Source organism: Ceratotherium simum, chromosome 7, assembly GCF_057802395.1.
Source record: "Ceratotherium simum simum isolate JZ-2026a chromosome 7, ASM5780239v1, whole genome shotgun sequence".
Lineage (NCBI taxonomy): Eukaryota > Metazoa > Chordata > Mammalia > Perissodactyla > Rhinocerotidae > Ceratotherium > Ceratotherium simum.
This window is the reverse complement of record NC_141906.1, coordinates 53,507,367-53,524,468: the sequence shown is the minus strand read 5'-3', so window position 1 is coordinate 53,524,468 and position 17,102 is coordinate 53,507,367. Positions and strand designations below refer to the sequence as shown.

The 17,102-nt window shown below is 35.9% G+C and overlaps 1 protein-coding gene across 3 annotated transcripts in view; it reads right to left on the bottom strand.

Annotated features, from left to right (window-relative positions):
* ARHGAP42 (Rho GTPase activating protein 42) overlaps positions 1–17,102 on the bottom strand; it is a 261,608-nt gene that overhangs the window by 62,250 nt on the left and 182,256 nt on the right. For all 3 annotated transcript variants that reach the window (XM_004427415.3, XM_087433629.1, XM_087433628.1), the window contains exons 5-6: positions 11,081–11,182; positions 3,608–3,718 (exon numbers count right to left, since the gene is read on the bottom strand). In XM_004427415.3, the coding sequence (XP_004427472.1) occupies positions 3,608–3,718; positions 11,081–11,182 (213 nt within the window). The remainder of the gene's footprint in view (positions 1–3,607; positions 3,719–11,080; positions 11,183–17,102) is intronic.

The following is a 17,102-nucleotide window of genomic DNA, read 5'->3' as shown; positions in this document are numbered from 1 at the left end:
TGAAGTCGTAAAAAGATTCTTTTGGTTTTCTGAGCCACATACCTTCGTGTACCATAATACACTTCTGATTCACTAGGGCTCAGCTCTCTTATGCAAGCTGTTCACGTTCAGAGTACTTCTCAGACTTTTTCTCTTAATCACCAAAATTCTCATAAGTTCCAGGCAACTCTGAGAAGTAGGAGGGTCTTAACGATCAAGAGTCAGGAGATGATGTGTCTCCCCGTCTCTTTCCCCCATTACAGACCTGAACTCATACACCTTGTTGGCAAATAGGAAAGGATGCAGTCTCGCACTATTTGACAGCAACAAAATGTGAACCACAAATGAAAATCAACGTGAAATTTTAAATTTATTAGTAGGCACATAAAAAAAAATTTAAATCAAGTAAAATTTAATATTTTGTTTAACACAATATATCCAAAATATCATTTCAACACACAATCAACATAAAGAGGTTTTAACGAGATATTTTACACTTTTTTTTCATACTAAGTCTTTGCAATCCAATATGTATTTCACACTTAGAGCATATCTTAATCTAGACTAGCCTCATGTCAAGTGCTCAATATTTATTGTGGGTAGTTGTTACCACGCTAGGTAGTGCAAGTCTAGAAATCACCAGTTAGCTACAATCACTTTCCATATAAAATGTGATAAATGAAAAAAGAAAAAGGCCATTAAGACTATAGAGCTAATGAAGATTTGAGTTAAAAAGCTGATTTTCTATATACAAAATAACATAGCTTATTTATAAAAAAATATGTAAATGTTCCCTCTTTTTCCACATATTAGACCCAGGTTCCCCTGAACTAATGACACTGTAGGAATATTTATTCCTAATATCACCTGAATATTCTGTAGAAATTTTATCACATGCAGTAGGATCTTGACATTAATTGAAACAATGTAAAATTATCTCAAATGTACTATCATAAAGTAATGTTATTTAATGCCAATCACCATCCCCTATTTACATTTTCTGCTTGATCTTACAATCTGTGTAAGAGAGGTCCTATCCCTAGGGCATTTTGCTTTACTTTAATGCTTATTTATTACATAAATCGGGGCTAAAACCAGAATAAACTGCTAGATTTCTGCAATATGAAACAGTAATGCAACAGGAACTGGATTTCTGCAGAATAAAAACTGCAAAAATATTAAAATGTCCTCATATGTTTTTATATTTATAGCTCCTCGGAGCTTTGTTTTGAAATTTTAAAAAACTTTTTCCTCCAAATTAGTGTGTAAATGCATAACCTAAAAAGCACCATGTCCATGTTTCATTGCTCCCATTTCTATTCTTCTCATTACTGAAATGGAAATTCAGTAGAATCCCATGGATGAGACTTTGTGGCTAGAAACGAGAATGAGACTAAACTGACGGTACTATGTAGTTTGGCCAGACATTCTAATAGGAAAAATACAGCAGCCAAGAAAATATTTTGGAAGAAGGACAAATTTAACATTGATTTTGATTGTGGTGTCACAAGAAAGGCACGCATTACAGAAGACTTATCAGACCATCCCAGTTTGGGATATGGTAGAGGTAAGAAATTAAATACATTTCAATTGAAGGACAGTTTCCACATGTCTATGTGTATTATGACAGGAGTTCATAAATTCTTATCATTCCTTCTGTCATGTGTGAGCAAATAATTTTACAATCTTCTCCTTCTATACCTGATGTCATCTTACTGAATGGTCTAGTTCACTGTTCCCAGACAGAATGGGCTATAAAACAGGCTTAGATGGGGAAACAGGCTACCTGCATGTCCCTCCAGAAGAGAGAGAGGTATTACGGATTTGAAAGGACCATTCCAGGTGTGAGGAATAACCTCATAGTAGATGAGCAGAGTATCTAAAGGGAATGGGATCAGGGAAGGAAGAAGTACCAAGGAAAACCATCAGAATTAATGGGGATACTCTAACAGGTTAGCATCAAGAAGAGCTAAAATTCAGAAATCCTAAGAGGTAGACCCTAAGGAGGAAGTTTGCCAGCAAGTAGAGAGGCTTCAAAAACCATCGTAGGATTCAGAGGCAGGACTTAGTCCTTGAGAACGGGACTAGGAATTTTAAGTAGTGGTAATCTTCCTAGATTAGGGGTTGTTAGGCTGACCAGTTGTCTGTGAACCCCATATGAGTTTCAGAAGGCCCCCTAAAAAATAAGTTAGATCAGATCCTCAAAGTGTCTACCAAATAAGAGGTTACCAATTCATTCTAAGAGGTTTAAGTTTAAGGACTTAGCTGGTTGGCAAATAGAACTTGGAGTCAAGACTCTTATCCCAAACAAAAGGTGAAAATTAAATCCCTGAGCCTGCACTGTGGCCTCCAGTTCCTTAAATCCCTCTCACTGAAGGGTTGGTCTTATAAACTTGCCAAGTGCCCAGTTTACAGAAGAGAGTCATGTGGCTCCACCTGAAGGCAGAGGAGTGAAGCAGAGGTGCTGGGAGCCAGGCAGGGACTCATAACTCTTCCCAGCCTCCACTCTGTCTCCATTTCCCATCATTTTTAGGGAATCACTGATGGGTTTCCATCAGGTAATGAATGCTGTCAAATCCATTTTAAAATGTGTCTTCTCTTCTCCCCATCACCTCCACTAAAATAGGATCATGGTATTTTATTTATTATAAACAGATTTTTTTTTTTTACAAACTGACATAAGAAAAGTATGGCTTAAATTATATTTTTAATTACTTATGTATTTTACTATCACTGTCCTCTTATCTCATGGGAATTGAGCATCATAAATTAACAGAAAATTATCTTGACTACAGAACTTACCTTTATTCATCACAGATGATGCCTCGTGAAGATGCCTGCTCAGGCGACATTGTAACATATTAAGGTACTACTTGAGGGAAAAACGCTAAGAAAATGAAGTAAGCTTATAAAGACCAGCCACCTGTTCTGTTCTGTAATGCAGTTTACATTAGAGAATCTAATACTTTTTGCCCTGACTTAGGAAAATAAATGACTTCACTGGAAAATCAGGCAAGTCCTAGCCTTGCAAAAAAGCAGGGTGGAACAAAGAGAGAAATACAGCCTGACGTTTTCTCCCTTCAACTAAAGTTTGGCAAATGGGTCACTTTAGCGGTGAGGTGTATTCACTGAGGTATTTGTAAGTTAATGTACATCCTTCTATTTTTAATTTTTTTAAATTAATAGACTATTTTTATAGGAGTTTTAGGTTTATGGAAAAATTGAGCAGAAATTATAGAGTTCCCATATACCCCCTTAGCCCCTACCCACAGTTTCCCCTGTTACTAACATCTTGCATTAGTGTGGTACATTTGTTACAAATGATTACTGAATACTGATACATTATTAATTAAAGGCTACAGTTCACATTAGAATTCACTCTTGGTGTTGTACATTCTATGGGTTTTGATGGGTTTTATATTTGATAAATATATGACAAGTATCCACCGTTACAGTATCATATAGAATAGTTTCACTGCCCTAGAAGTGCCCCGTGCTCCACCTGTTCACCCTCCTCCACTTCTCCTGCCCCTTTTATTTTTAAAAATCATAATTTTCAACAGAAAAACTAAGTTTTTTTCCATAGGATGTATTAGACCTACCATTTTATAGGGAAACTAAAACTTACCGGTTCAACAAATTCAAACTTCTTTTTTTCTTGGACCTCTTGAATTTTAAAGACATATTCTAGCGATGCTTCATAGAAGTTTTGATGTTCTCGGTCAATCTGTGTATCTGCCTAAAGAGCACAAAAAGGCAAAGCATGACAAAGGGAGTGATTATTGATGGTTCTGTTTAAGAGAGGGACTCAAATCCTGTTCTACTGTGAAATCTTTAAAAATTAAGTCCCGCAAAAAGTTTTAATATAGCAATTATTATGTCCTGAGAATACAGAGAATAGGAAAACAGTCCTTGCCCACAAGAGCTTATAGTGTATGGAGTGCGAGGAAAAAAAAACCTCAGAGTAAGCTTACAACATTCAGTACATTTTAAAAAGTACAGTCATGCACCACATAACGATGTTTCAGTCAATGACGGACCGCACATACAACAGAGGTCCCATAAGATTAGTACCATGTAGCCAAGGTGTGTAGCAGGCTCTACCCCCTCGGTTTGTGTAAGTATACTCTATGATGTTCAGACAACGATGAAATCATCTAATGACGCATTTCCCAGCACGTATCCCCTTCGTTAAGTGATGTATGGCCATTATAAAAGAGACACATAAATGTAAATGAAAATCTATGGGATCATAGAAAAAGAGACTAAGTTCTGGGAGAAAATGGTGGTGGTTTGAGTTGAATCTTAAGTTGAACAACTGGCAGTGAACAGTCAAAGAGAAAAAAGGGGTTACTCCCATGAAAAAGTAAAGAGGCATGAAAGACTTTGACTGAGTGGCTACAGAGTAAACAAGTGGAGGGAAGGAAGGAGAAGTAAGGCTGGCAACACACTATAACAGATCTTGAATACTGCATAATAAATTTGGATTTTAATTGAGGAAGAATCATCTGCGAATATTAAGCAGCAGAACCACATCATTAGGTAAACTCTCAGAAAGATAATACTGGAACAGAGCCAAAAAAATTCAAAGGTTCTAACCCAATGAATCATGCTCCAGCAATGTCATGCACATTTATTCTTTATAACTGCCATAAGGTTCTATTGATAAAGTGTGGGAAAAGGGTTATCAGATAATTTCATTTTCTTTTTGATGTTGCTTCTCTCCCCTCTTCTGTGCCCACTATCAATCTGTGGATGCCCTCTTTAAAACTGACTTTGGTTTAGTAGAGAGTCATGATTTTACTTTCCTTGCCCAGTTTCACACTCCTCACTGCCAGCTGAGATTACTAAAAGCAGATAAAAAGAATGGACTTTCCGGAATACTAAGTATCCGCCAACAACAATTTGGAAATCGAAAATTGCTTTGGAGCCATTCTACAATGATAATTTCACAAACAAAAGCTTAAAAAAAAAAGATAAAATTAAGTTTGCTGACTCTGACATCATAACATCTTAAAAACTTCATTTGAAACACCTTTAAAAATAATTATATATACTTACTACTTGCCATGCCCTTATTTATATAATTAAAAATAACCCAATATATCATAAGCAACTCAGTAGGGATTTTTAAAGTTAAGAATTCCAAGTTTCTAAACCAATACATGAGAAAAACATATCACGTAGAAAATTTGGACCAGAAGCTTCTCAGCTCCCAAAGATTGTTTGGGAAAGATATACATACCAACAAAAACAAAATCAGTATTCTACACAAATCATACATATTTTCTTCTCCCCACTGGTTAAAGGAACACAGTATTTATAGAACAAATGGTAAGGAGGTATAGATGGCAGTACGCTAAAAAATGTTTAGCAACTGGCTCTCTAGAGAGGAAAGCCTGATTTGCAGTATCTGCTGGTTCCTATGGTATAAGTATTCCCCAAATAGCCAGTTTCAAACCAAAAACCCAACATCACTGAATGTGGAAGTTGGAGATGAGAAAATCAGCTCTCCAAGAGAAAGCTCCAGTACACCAGTGGGTGTAAAGGATGCAAGAATATTTTCAGTCTCAGAGATAACATTCTATTCCACAAGTTATTTACAATAAAGATAATGTCATTGGTTGTGTTGACTAGCACATGGGAACAAACTAGAATGTTGAGACACCTTTACAGCCTAAAATGATTATTTCTAATCAACAAAGCTGTGCAGAAAAGAGTGAGCACAGCAGGCACAAATGGTCTCCACCGAAAGGCCTGCTTAAGAGTTTGGCTCTTGGCTGGCATCTGCAGATGTGGATTTCAGGAGGGTTCCCACCATCATAACTGATAAGAGTAGCTCACTATGCACATTTTAACACCTGCTTTCCTTCTGGGAGTCTGGAATTTGGGTACACAACAAGCAGAGGGTGCCTATGCGACCAGCTCCCAATAAAAACATGGGCACTCAATCTATAACAAGTTTCTAATAGACAACATTTCACACATGTTGTCACAGCTCATTGCTGGGGGAATCAAGCATGTCCTGTGTGTCTCCACTAGGAGAGGACTCTTGGAAGCTTGTGCCTGGTTTCCCCCAGACTTCACCCTATGCATCCTTTGATTTTTTTTTTTTTTTTAATATCCCTTCACTGTAATAAATCATAGCTGTGAGTCCTCCTACCAAATCACCAAACCTGGAGGTGGTCTTGAGGACCCCTAACCTATGAGTATTAAGTCATTTCCTCAGAAACTTATTTGTCATGCACAATCCCATTTCATCAAAATGGGGGGCAGGGGGGGAACCAAAGAAGAATAAAAGAGAAATAATGACTCTTGCCATTTGCCAGTTATAGATATTTTCCATCACCTCCAATCTAGACAACTGCATTCAATATACCAAATCTGCTCTGAAAGATCATCTAGAATGTACAGTGCTTCAAGAATACAATAGCTTAATTCCTTTTCAGTACAAGAATCAGAAAGACATTCTTTTACTTGAGATGAATCTCTCTAGCACTTAAGCTCACAGAGTGTGGTTCACTAGCAGAATTGTTTATACACCCACTAGCAGCTGTTGCTATGTATTTTGTACCGTATAAGTAAGATAACCATATAATTTATTCTCAAAACTTTTAAAACTGAAAGGAAGCACTAGTAATAATTATGCCATAACAATAGGTATAAACTGTTGTTTACATGGCAAAGGGGATGGTATAGTCATCCTAGTAAGAAACCAAGTTAATTACGTAAGGAAACCATGGAGTTCTGGCAGATAGCTAAATTCTTCCCTACCTACAATAAGCTATCTCAATTCAAAACAGAGGAAAAAGGCTCATGTTATATTTGTTGAAGTATTCCCAGAGGAAAAAGGATTTAACCTGGACTCTAAAGAATGGAGACATTTAGAGACTCTAAAGAATGGAGATAAAGGGAGATGAGTTTGAGGGAATAAAGTTGGGAAAAGTTATGTTTTGGTAGATCAAAAGATTTTGTTTGAAACCATCAGAAATGAGAGTTAAGGCAGAAAAGAGAGAATGAGTGCAAACTTCATCCTACAGACTGTGCCAAAGCTTGAGGAAGGCGTTGACAAGATCAAAGCAGAATTTCAAGAAGATTAAAGAGAGGACAGTATAGACTATGTTAATATATATAAATTATATAACCATTAAACGTGAATGCACCTCTTATTTGCTCTGATATATTAAAGGAGACCTCTTCTTATTTGATAAGGGTAAAAGTGTTTGGTATATCCCAATAAGAAAGAGAAGGTGAAGGATGTGGGTATGAGAAGCAAGGGGGAAAAAAAGTCAAAGATAACTTTGATACAAGAAGTAATACACCAGCATTAATAGAATTAAAGAAATGAGAAGTGGGAGCAAATTTGAGAAAAATGGTGATGTGTGAGATTTCACATGTGTCACTAAAAATGGTAGTCTGAGTCCTGGTAACCAGTCAGCGGGCAGCACAAAAGTCAGGCAATGAAATCATGACCTGGGAGACATTCACCAAGATGTTATAGATAGTATGAAAGTAGAAGAGATGTCAGGCACACAAATTGAAGGATAAGAATAGAGGTATAAGGTTAGAACCGAAGGGGTTCCCTTCATTAAGGAAGTGGGGATAAGAGGAACCAGCTGAAAGCATATTTGGTGATATGTGGAAACCCAAAATCTGGGTTTCTAAAAGGAATTCTTTTCCCTTTGACTTCTTTCCTTATTAAAGAAGTAATACATATTCATTATTGTAAGTTTATTCATTATTACAACAGAAACATAAAGATAATAAAAATTAACAAATATTTAATGAATTTTTATTTAATTAATATTAATAATTAATATTTTGATTTTTATTTAATTAATATTTTAATTTGAATATACTGTTGAAATTAATAAAATAATAAAAACAGCAATCCCACTGTTAATATTTCTATGTGTAACACACATATACACAAGCTTACTTTAAATAAGGCTCAATAATACTGTACATTCTGGCTTAAGCTTTGCTTTTTTTCCACTTAAGCTAATGCATATTTCCCAATGTCTTTAAATGATTTTCCAAATAAAACTTTTCACAGCCACATTAACTCCATTTTTGGTCAAACTATATTTGTATATTTATCCCAATCATTCTTTGTACCATTTCAGATGTTTCTAAATTTCTGCATTGTGAATAACTCTTGGATCAACGTATTTATATGATTTATTTTTATGCTCATCTCTGATAATTTCTCTTGGGTAAATTCCTGCCAAAAGAAATCATTTCAACTATCTTGCATATTTAAAGTTTGTTGAAATATGTCATGAAATTTACCGCAAGAATGATTGAATGATTTTATGTTCCCACCAGAAAGCAAAAGTGTGCTCACTTTCCCATACCTCCATTAACAGTAGATAGTATCTTTTAATAGATTACAATAATATCCTGCTGCTATTATTAATTTGCAATGTTTTTGGAACATGTGACAATGAAAGTTACAATATTCACATTCACTATAGTTTATATTTCTTCCTTGATCAAATGGCCTTTCATATTCTTAGCCCATTTTTTCCACTGAAGACTTTACCTTTTTCACATGGATTTGCAAAGATATCTTGTTTATAAGAGATGGTAATCCTGTGTCATATGCTATATAAATTCCCCAACACTTTGCCTTTTAATTTGATAATATCTTTTGAAATAGACAGATTATTTTTATGCATTCCAGTCTTTCTACATTTCCTTTGTGATCTCTTCCTCTTGTTTTATGCTTAGAAAGAAATTATCCATTCACATATCAAATATAACTTCTTTTCATCTACTGTAAAGCCTATAATCTTGACAAGTCTGTTTCCAATTCTGTTTACTCCAATAATCCATCTAATTGATGGTCTTGGAGCTTTATCAACACAAGCTGACCCCTAATTCAGTGCTGGAAATGGGCAGTCACTTATTTTCCACGAGCAAAATGAACAAGGAGTCATTTTGTGCAGGTGAGAAGGCACAGAGGGGTCCTTTCTGAGAACAACTTAGGCTTGGTGCTTAGAGAAGGACATGAGCTGCTCTGGAAAGGAACAGGTGGCATTTAAGGCCATGTTATGGAATTAAACATGTGTGTGTGGAAGCATCTCCCTATAACAGGTCTGATTCCTGGAAGGGTAGAGGGGGGAAAAAAAACCCAAGCTACATATTTCCCTGTCTATATTATGTGTTCTGAGGAGTTGCTCTGGCACAACTTGTGTGGTGTGTTGTGTTGTGGACTGTGCCTCTTGGAGGGGAGGGGCGTATATTGTGTGTGTGTGTGTGTGTGTGTGTGTGTGTGTGTGTGTGTGTGTGTGTGTGTGTAGTGGGGCAAGTGGAGGATGTTACTAACCATGTTATAGGTTTTTCCAGCCTCCAACTAAATATAGAAGCAGAATGGATATTCACCATAGCCTAACGGATTGAGGGCCACTAACAAGCAAATTATTAAATATTGAGCTAGGTTGTCAGGGAAAATTGAAGCATATCCTCTAGAGGACTGTAAAATTAGGATAAAGTTAGCATTTGCTTGATGTTTTAAGCAATGTCTTGTCTAAGCATGGCCTCTCATATTCACCAAGAAGCTGATAAAGCTATAACCCTTTAGAGACTCTAAAAACCACACTTGATTTTGAGGCAGTTTTTAAAATGACACCTGGCCGTGGCACAGCAGACAATGGTAGACTGCAGATGATTATGGGAGCATTTCTCCACCTGACTACATCTACACACTGTACTCTCTCTTAGGTTTATTCTAGTGCAATGTTTAAAGAGAAATGTGAGCATTTAAGAAGTCTGGAACATACGAATATAATATTAAATTAGAACATAGTACTTCATAAGAGTAAATCTGTCCTTGAAGATTAAAAACATAATTTTCCTTAATGGCAGATTTTTCTCCATTTCACTTCAGCCACAAAACCTTTCCATTGGCACACAACTATAGATTAAATTATCTTCTTTTGACAGCAGGTGTTAATAAGATATAGGTTATAATGTACTCATGTTTAAATAACAAAACTTCCCAGTAGTAAGTAATTTCTTCATTTCTAAAGGAAGAAATTCAATTCCCTCAATGAGAACATGAGAGTGTAGAAAGAAGGAAAGGTTAAAAGTAACCCTGCCATGACTTTTTGATGCAGTTGGAACTATAGTCAAACTCAAAGTCGTCATAAGAAAACGAATAAGGGGAGCAGAGGACCAGGGAAAGTTTGAAAAGCAATTCAGTAAGGGAGGTGGCTTTGCTAAGGAAGGAACAGGATGAGGCATTTGAAAGTGGTTCTGCATTGTGATACCTACAAGTAACAGAGGGAAGAGGAAGGAGACTAAAGGAGACTCAGCATGGGACAAGGTTCCCTGTGAAGGTCTGGAGAGCAGTAGAGAGCCACAGGTGAACTAGCTCAACAACTTCCAACCCACAGCTCTGAGACGCCCCACTGGATACTGAAATGTGGGTGGTGTTTCAAGATTTTATTGCTGCTAAGATGATAGTGGCAAAAGGGTTCGATTTTTTTTTTTTTTTTAATATATCCCATCACTGGAACCAGAACTGCATTATTCCTCAGTAAAACGACTACTTAATTTTTACTAATTATAGTTAAAACACTATCAATGAGAAGAACAGACGTTTCAGAAAAAGGGAAAAAATGGACTATACATATGTATACATGGTAGTAAATATTTCTGTTGACTTGTTCTTTAAGAAAATTGATGTAAAACAATTGAGATTTTAAAACATGTAATTATAGATCTTTTTCTTCCCCTAATGCCGAAGCAATGCCTTAAAAACAGGTATTTTTAATTTAATATAAAAGCTATAACATGAATTTGGTAGGTCCTGCCATTTAAAATACGCCCACTAAGAAGAAAAGAAAAAGTCTTGTTGCATCCTTTCTCATTGTTGAAGGAAATACTAATCTTTCACTCGAAATTGTTAACATTAAATGTCCTAAGGCATGTAAAATGCTCAGCACAGTGCCTGTGCATAGTAAGTGCTTAATTAACTATTCTTATTATCATTTTATTAAACAGTAGCAGATTCTGAGATACTTGTACCTTTGGAAATTTGAACTTCACATGCCTTAATGCTAATGCCTTGCCACGTTTAATTGGAAAAGCTTACCTCTTGCAAATGAGACTCCTTTTTCTTTGCAGACAAATTCAAATGTTTGTCAAGAATAGAATAGTATTTTTCACTCTCCTTGTCAAACTTCTTCTTTCCATCCTAGAGGATAAAAAAACATCAAAACGTTCAAATTAAAGAATCAAGAAAACTTTGATTTTCACCACCCCCATCAAATGTCCAATAAAATTATTTAATAAAGATTTAGTGAGCCCCACCTATGTGCTAAACTTAATGAAGTAGAATAGGAAGAAGGATGTAAAAAAAAGGTCATTTGAATCTGTATTCTGCTCTCAAAGAAGTTCATGGAACTACAGCATGGAGGAGGCCAGGCTGCTTACAGCTGAATCTCTTGGAGCGAGTCACAGCTGCCTCTCAACAAGAGATTCTGATCTAGAAAGTCTGGGTTAGGACCAAGAAAAAATGTCTTTTTTAGGCTTTTCAGTGATTTAGATAAGTTCACATATAACCAGCTTAGAGAACCACTTGCACAGACTCTTTTCAAGGAATCATATTTCTCAGCCACAAAAAGACACCTGGTATTTCAAACAACTCATTCTTGACAGGGAGGAAAGCAGACTTTTAAATGCTGGTGGCTTGAAATAATTAAATAAGACAATTCAAAGTCAAATCAAAAGGATTAGCAACATCTGTATCATACACTCTGAACATAACTCTAATAGTCGACCTTTGCTTATCCTTAAAATGACGCTTTTTTGTGGGAGTAGCTGTAAACAAGCTGGCCTTTTATGGGGGGGAGATAACCTTTTATCCTATGGCATGCTTCTATAGAAACGCAAATAGAATAAAATCCTAAAGGAAACAGGACATGCCTGGGCATATAATCTTCTCCAACTATAAATGTTATCCACCAGGTATGTTTTTTCCATTTATGAGTCCCTATGAAATAAACACTAGGTAACCACACTCATAAATTTCATTGGCCAAAGAAATACTATTCCTTGCTTTTATTTCAGTGTTTCTGGAACTGCAATCTGGACCACTTGAATCAGAATCAAATATTTTTAAGCCTATTCATAATGCAGATTCCTATTTCTCGCATCCAGAGATTCAGGCATTGTTATTTTTAAAAAGCTCTATGATTATTATGCATAATGCTTTGCTTCCTTATTTGTAGAAGTACTTGAAAGAGGTTACTTAAAAATAATGGATGATGGATGATGGATGGATGGATGGATGGATGGATGAGGGGAGGGAGTGGAGGGGATAGGGAGAAAAGGAGGAAGGGGGAAAGACAGGAAGGCCTCTGGTCTGTCTTTCCCATTATTCTGAGGTTGTCAGATCCAGGTTAACCTATCCAGGTAATTCTATTTTGATCCACTGTGACTCCGAACATTTTCTCTCCTCAATTATACTCCCAGGCACCTCTCATGATCCAGTTCCTTGTATGGAACTTTAGAAAGTTAACTGGTAAAACTGTACTGAATGGGAAGAGCAAGTAGGGTTCTGGTTTAAGAGTTCAAGTCACTTTTAGACAATTTAAGAAGTATTGTTAAATTTATATATTAAAGTAATAAACCTGTAAATGAGGGGGGAAAAGTCAAAATCCTCAAAGGATTTTTTTTATCTAAGGAAAAAATGTGGTCCTACCAGGAGAAACACAATTGGAAAATAGAGAATAGAACTGCCATCCAAAAAGGGTCTGTTGAGGAACTCACATAACAAAATGTGGAGCAGCAGACCCAAAAGGAAGCAGAGAAGCCCAAGGTTCAGGATGGGAGGAGCTTGTCCTCTCCACTGCTGGAACAGACACCTGGGTGAACATTTCATCTTTTGCTCAGTGGATGTTACTCTTTAATCGGACATTTCATGCCCACAAGGGACCTGCCCAATCTCTCTTTCCAAAAGTCTCTCTCACTAGCCACTTTGTAGCTCCTATTCTTGCTCCTTTCTTTTCTCTCTACAAACCATCCCTCCTCTGACATAAATGTTCATTTCTTCCAATTTCCACATATTCAAATTTTATCTACTTTCAGCATCCAGCTCAAATAGACCTCATCCAAAAGTCTCCTCCATCAACATTCTCTCCCTGTGAATACTCATATAGCTTTGGGTTTCTTATGGTATTCATGCTCTACATCATAGCAGAGAAATTTATATATACACCCTATCCTCTTTAAAATTGAATATTTGAGAGAGTGCTTAGTAAATATTTAATGAACAAGTGAAATTCATCTTCTTATAACACTGGCCACCACAGTCCCTCACAGACATTCCATTTGTTCGAAACAACCAATATCCCTTGTACAAGGGACAATTCTGCAGAAATGGCCTGAACTCAAACCCAATGGTACATGAACGTGTGGGGGCAACCAGCTGCATTACAGTCTAGTACATAAAACGGACTCATTTCCATCTCACAATAGGGGGCTTAACACTTCTCACTGTGCATAAAAGAAGAAACTAGTCGAAGGAGAAGAGAACACAGCTGTGGTGACTACACTTGCATCTTTGTTTTCAGTCAGTGTTTGATGGCATTTTTGGATGTGTTAATTCAGTGCCAACACATCAGCATTCCTGGCAACACAAAAATCATTCCCAGAAGCACTTCCTGGACTCTTATTCAAACTCTGGCCCTTCACACCATCAGTCCAGCAAAAAAGATATACTCAAAGGCTCCAATGATGTAGATAACAAAAACATACTCAGTTCTAGCATAAAATTAAAGATTTGAGTTAAAAGAGTAGGCCACATGAAGGACAACTATAATCTAGGGAAGCATGTTCTTGAAAACAAAGAGCACTTCTCCTTGCAACTCACATCTCCCCAAAAAGCCATGAATTACTGCTCACATCAGCCAAGTTTTATTTGGACATAGTAACTTAATACCATGGACCTAACTCTTATCTCGTGTTGCTTGTTGTGGATATCAAGCTAAGAATTTCTCTGAAACCAGTGCTGCAGAGGGAAAGGAAAAACAACCCATGAATCTTTACTAAATGCTGTGCATGATCACTGTCTTCTTATCGTGAGGGCACGATTCAAAAAAAAGACGACTACATTATAATGGTATGTTTTCTGTAAATCCATAGTAAGTGCATTTGAACTAGGTAATCATTTAAAATGAAGCCACATATATGTATGTATATATTTGTGTGATATGTGTGTCTGTCTGTGTGTATATATAAATAAAAAATTTTAACATAGATCACCAAAAATGGCAAACTAGTCCCTAAACACAATTATAGCTGGCAAAAGTATAAGTTCCGGGTCTGCAACCAAGAATTTGTTTTCCAACCTACACTGCATTTACTCTGAGCACACTGATATTATCACTGAGTTTCTAAGATTAGCAAATGTGGTCATGCCACACCTTCATTTTTACACGTTGAAGTGAGGAATGGGAGGAAACCACTACAGCAAAAACTTCAAGTGTCAGTTTTGCTCTTAAAGTTGCTGTACGTAACAAAAAACTGTCAAATATTTATAAAAACTATAGGTCTATCAAGTAGATAAAAAACATTAAATTATACATAATTGTTAAAAACAAGGCCAAACCACTGCCTTCCACTGACCACGAGAGGGTACCAAAGAGAAGGAATAGACTCGATCACAATATTTAGAAAATCATGAATAGTTCTCAAAATGTTATCTAATATTTTTTCTATAAAAGACTACTGCAAAGTTTTGCTTAAACAATTACTTTAGCAACCTTTATTTTAATATTACCATGATACAAATTTTTTAAAATAAAGGAACTGAAAAAAATATTTTCTATATTTCTTTAAAAAAAATTAAGCACATATTTAAGATTTATGCGTCAGATTTTTAAGACAATCTCAATGTTGTAATTGCCACATAGGATATTGCAAAATTTCCCATGCAACTATTTATATCATCATGTTAGTATAACCATGAGCTAAATAAGCATTGTGTGTATATTTTGAAAAACACTTCAAGTAAATGCACAGTTGTAGAAACAGTAAGCTGAAAAATAATAATAAATACCAATAGCTAAATTTCTATTTCAAAAACATGTGGAATTCCTATAAACTGGTACCATGTTAGACATAGAGAAGATAAGATATAACTCTGACTACCAAACTCAGCTAGACTTCTTCCTCCTCTGAAGGTGGGATTTACTCACTGCTTAGAATGGCAGCCCAGGATGACATCACCATCTGATTCCAGAAGGGCCAGATGCTAAGATATTCCAACCACATGCTGCGTAGGAGTTTCCTGAGGTCCAAGAGATTCCTGGTATCCAGGAACTCAAGTTGTTGAGAATCTTAGTATAGCTTACACAGCAATGGCCCTTCTGTGGGTGATTGCACCCAACCATTCCCAGTCTCCCCAATCCTTTCCCCACCAAGTCCCTCCTCCTCGATCTGTCAAAATATAGACATTCCAAAAGGGTTCCTTGCTGGGTAGTTGTACCAGCATAATTTACCACCTCTCCCCCATCCCCAATTACCTCACCACTACCACCACCAGGTGATCTCAGATTCCTAAGAACCAAAGTTTCATTTTTGCCTTTATAAGGAACTCCTACAAACTGGACAGACAGAAAAACAGATAAACATATGCAAAGGATATGAAGGAATAAGACACAGAAGAGGAAAAGCCAAAAGAGTAACAGGCATATGAAGAGTTTTTCAAACTCATTAATAATAACAGAAAAGCAAATTAAAATATTGAGATATCACATTATATCTATCAGATACTGTCAAGAATTAGAAAGTTGAATAACACTATATGTTGAGTGCATATGGAGATATAGGAACGCTTATATACTACTGGTGGGATTGTAGAGAGGTGTAACCTTTCTAAAGAGAAATGCTGTACTATTAAGTGGAATATATGTGTGTCCTAAGAACCAGCTTCTGGGTGTATATCCCAAAAAGATCTCATGGAAAAGTCCATAAGGAAACACTAACGAGGATGTGCATCTGTGGGTATAAGAAGATAGCCAGGGTATTCATTAGTGGACATAAAATGAATTAGATGCATAACATGCAGTGCTATGCAGAAGCTAGAAGGAAATACTACATGAGAATGGATCTTAAAACAATTCTGAGTGTAAAATAAAGAACACAAAATAGATAAATAAAATCATTTATGTCAATTAAAAAGTCAGGCATAGAAAATGATACCAATTTACAAGAACATAAAACAAAAACATACACATTAAACTCATAAGAATGATTGTTATGTAAGGAGGAAAACGTGAATGAGGTATGAGTAAACGAACAAAACAAGAGAGGGCTGTAAACTAAAAAAGAAAATAGATGAAAAAAAGATAAGAAAATTATGAGATAATCAGGAAGCCCAACATCTAACTAATAGAGCTACTGAAAGACAGAAAATGCAGAGAGGAAATTACCTAAAAAATAATACATGAAAATTTCCAGAACTGATACAAAAAGTTTCCATATTAAAATGGCACAATATGTACAAATCAGAATAAATGAGAAAATACCCACAAGATATATCATTATAAAATATTACAAAACCATGAATAAAAATAAAACAGAGATTTTTATTTGACCTAAAAACAGAGGTCAAATAAAAATCATCAGAAATCAAAACAATAATGGATCCACAACAACATCACAGGTAGTTATAAAACAAAAGTGCAGTGCCCTCAAAATTCTGAGGAATAATTAATTTCAACCTCGATTTCCATATCCAGTCAAACTGTCAATCTAGATTGAGGGCAGAATAAAAATATTTACAAACATACGGGGTCTCAAAAATTTTACCACCTATGTATGGTTTCTCAGGAGGATAGTGAGGGATGTGTTCCACTAAAATGGAGAAACAAATCAAAAAAGTAAGACATGGGATCTAGAAAAACAATAGTTCAAAGAGGCAAAAGGAATTGCCAGGATAACTGTAACATGAACTTCCGTGAAAACAGACGGACTAATAAGCCTAAGAACTTTAAAGCAACCACTTAAGATGAGAGTTCCAGAAGGAATGTCTCTAAAAAAAAATAAAATGGAGAAGATATCTGATGTATTTGAACATATTAAGCTATGTTTTGTAATTACATCTATGC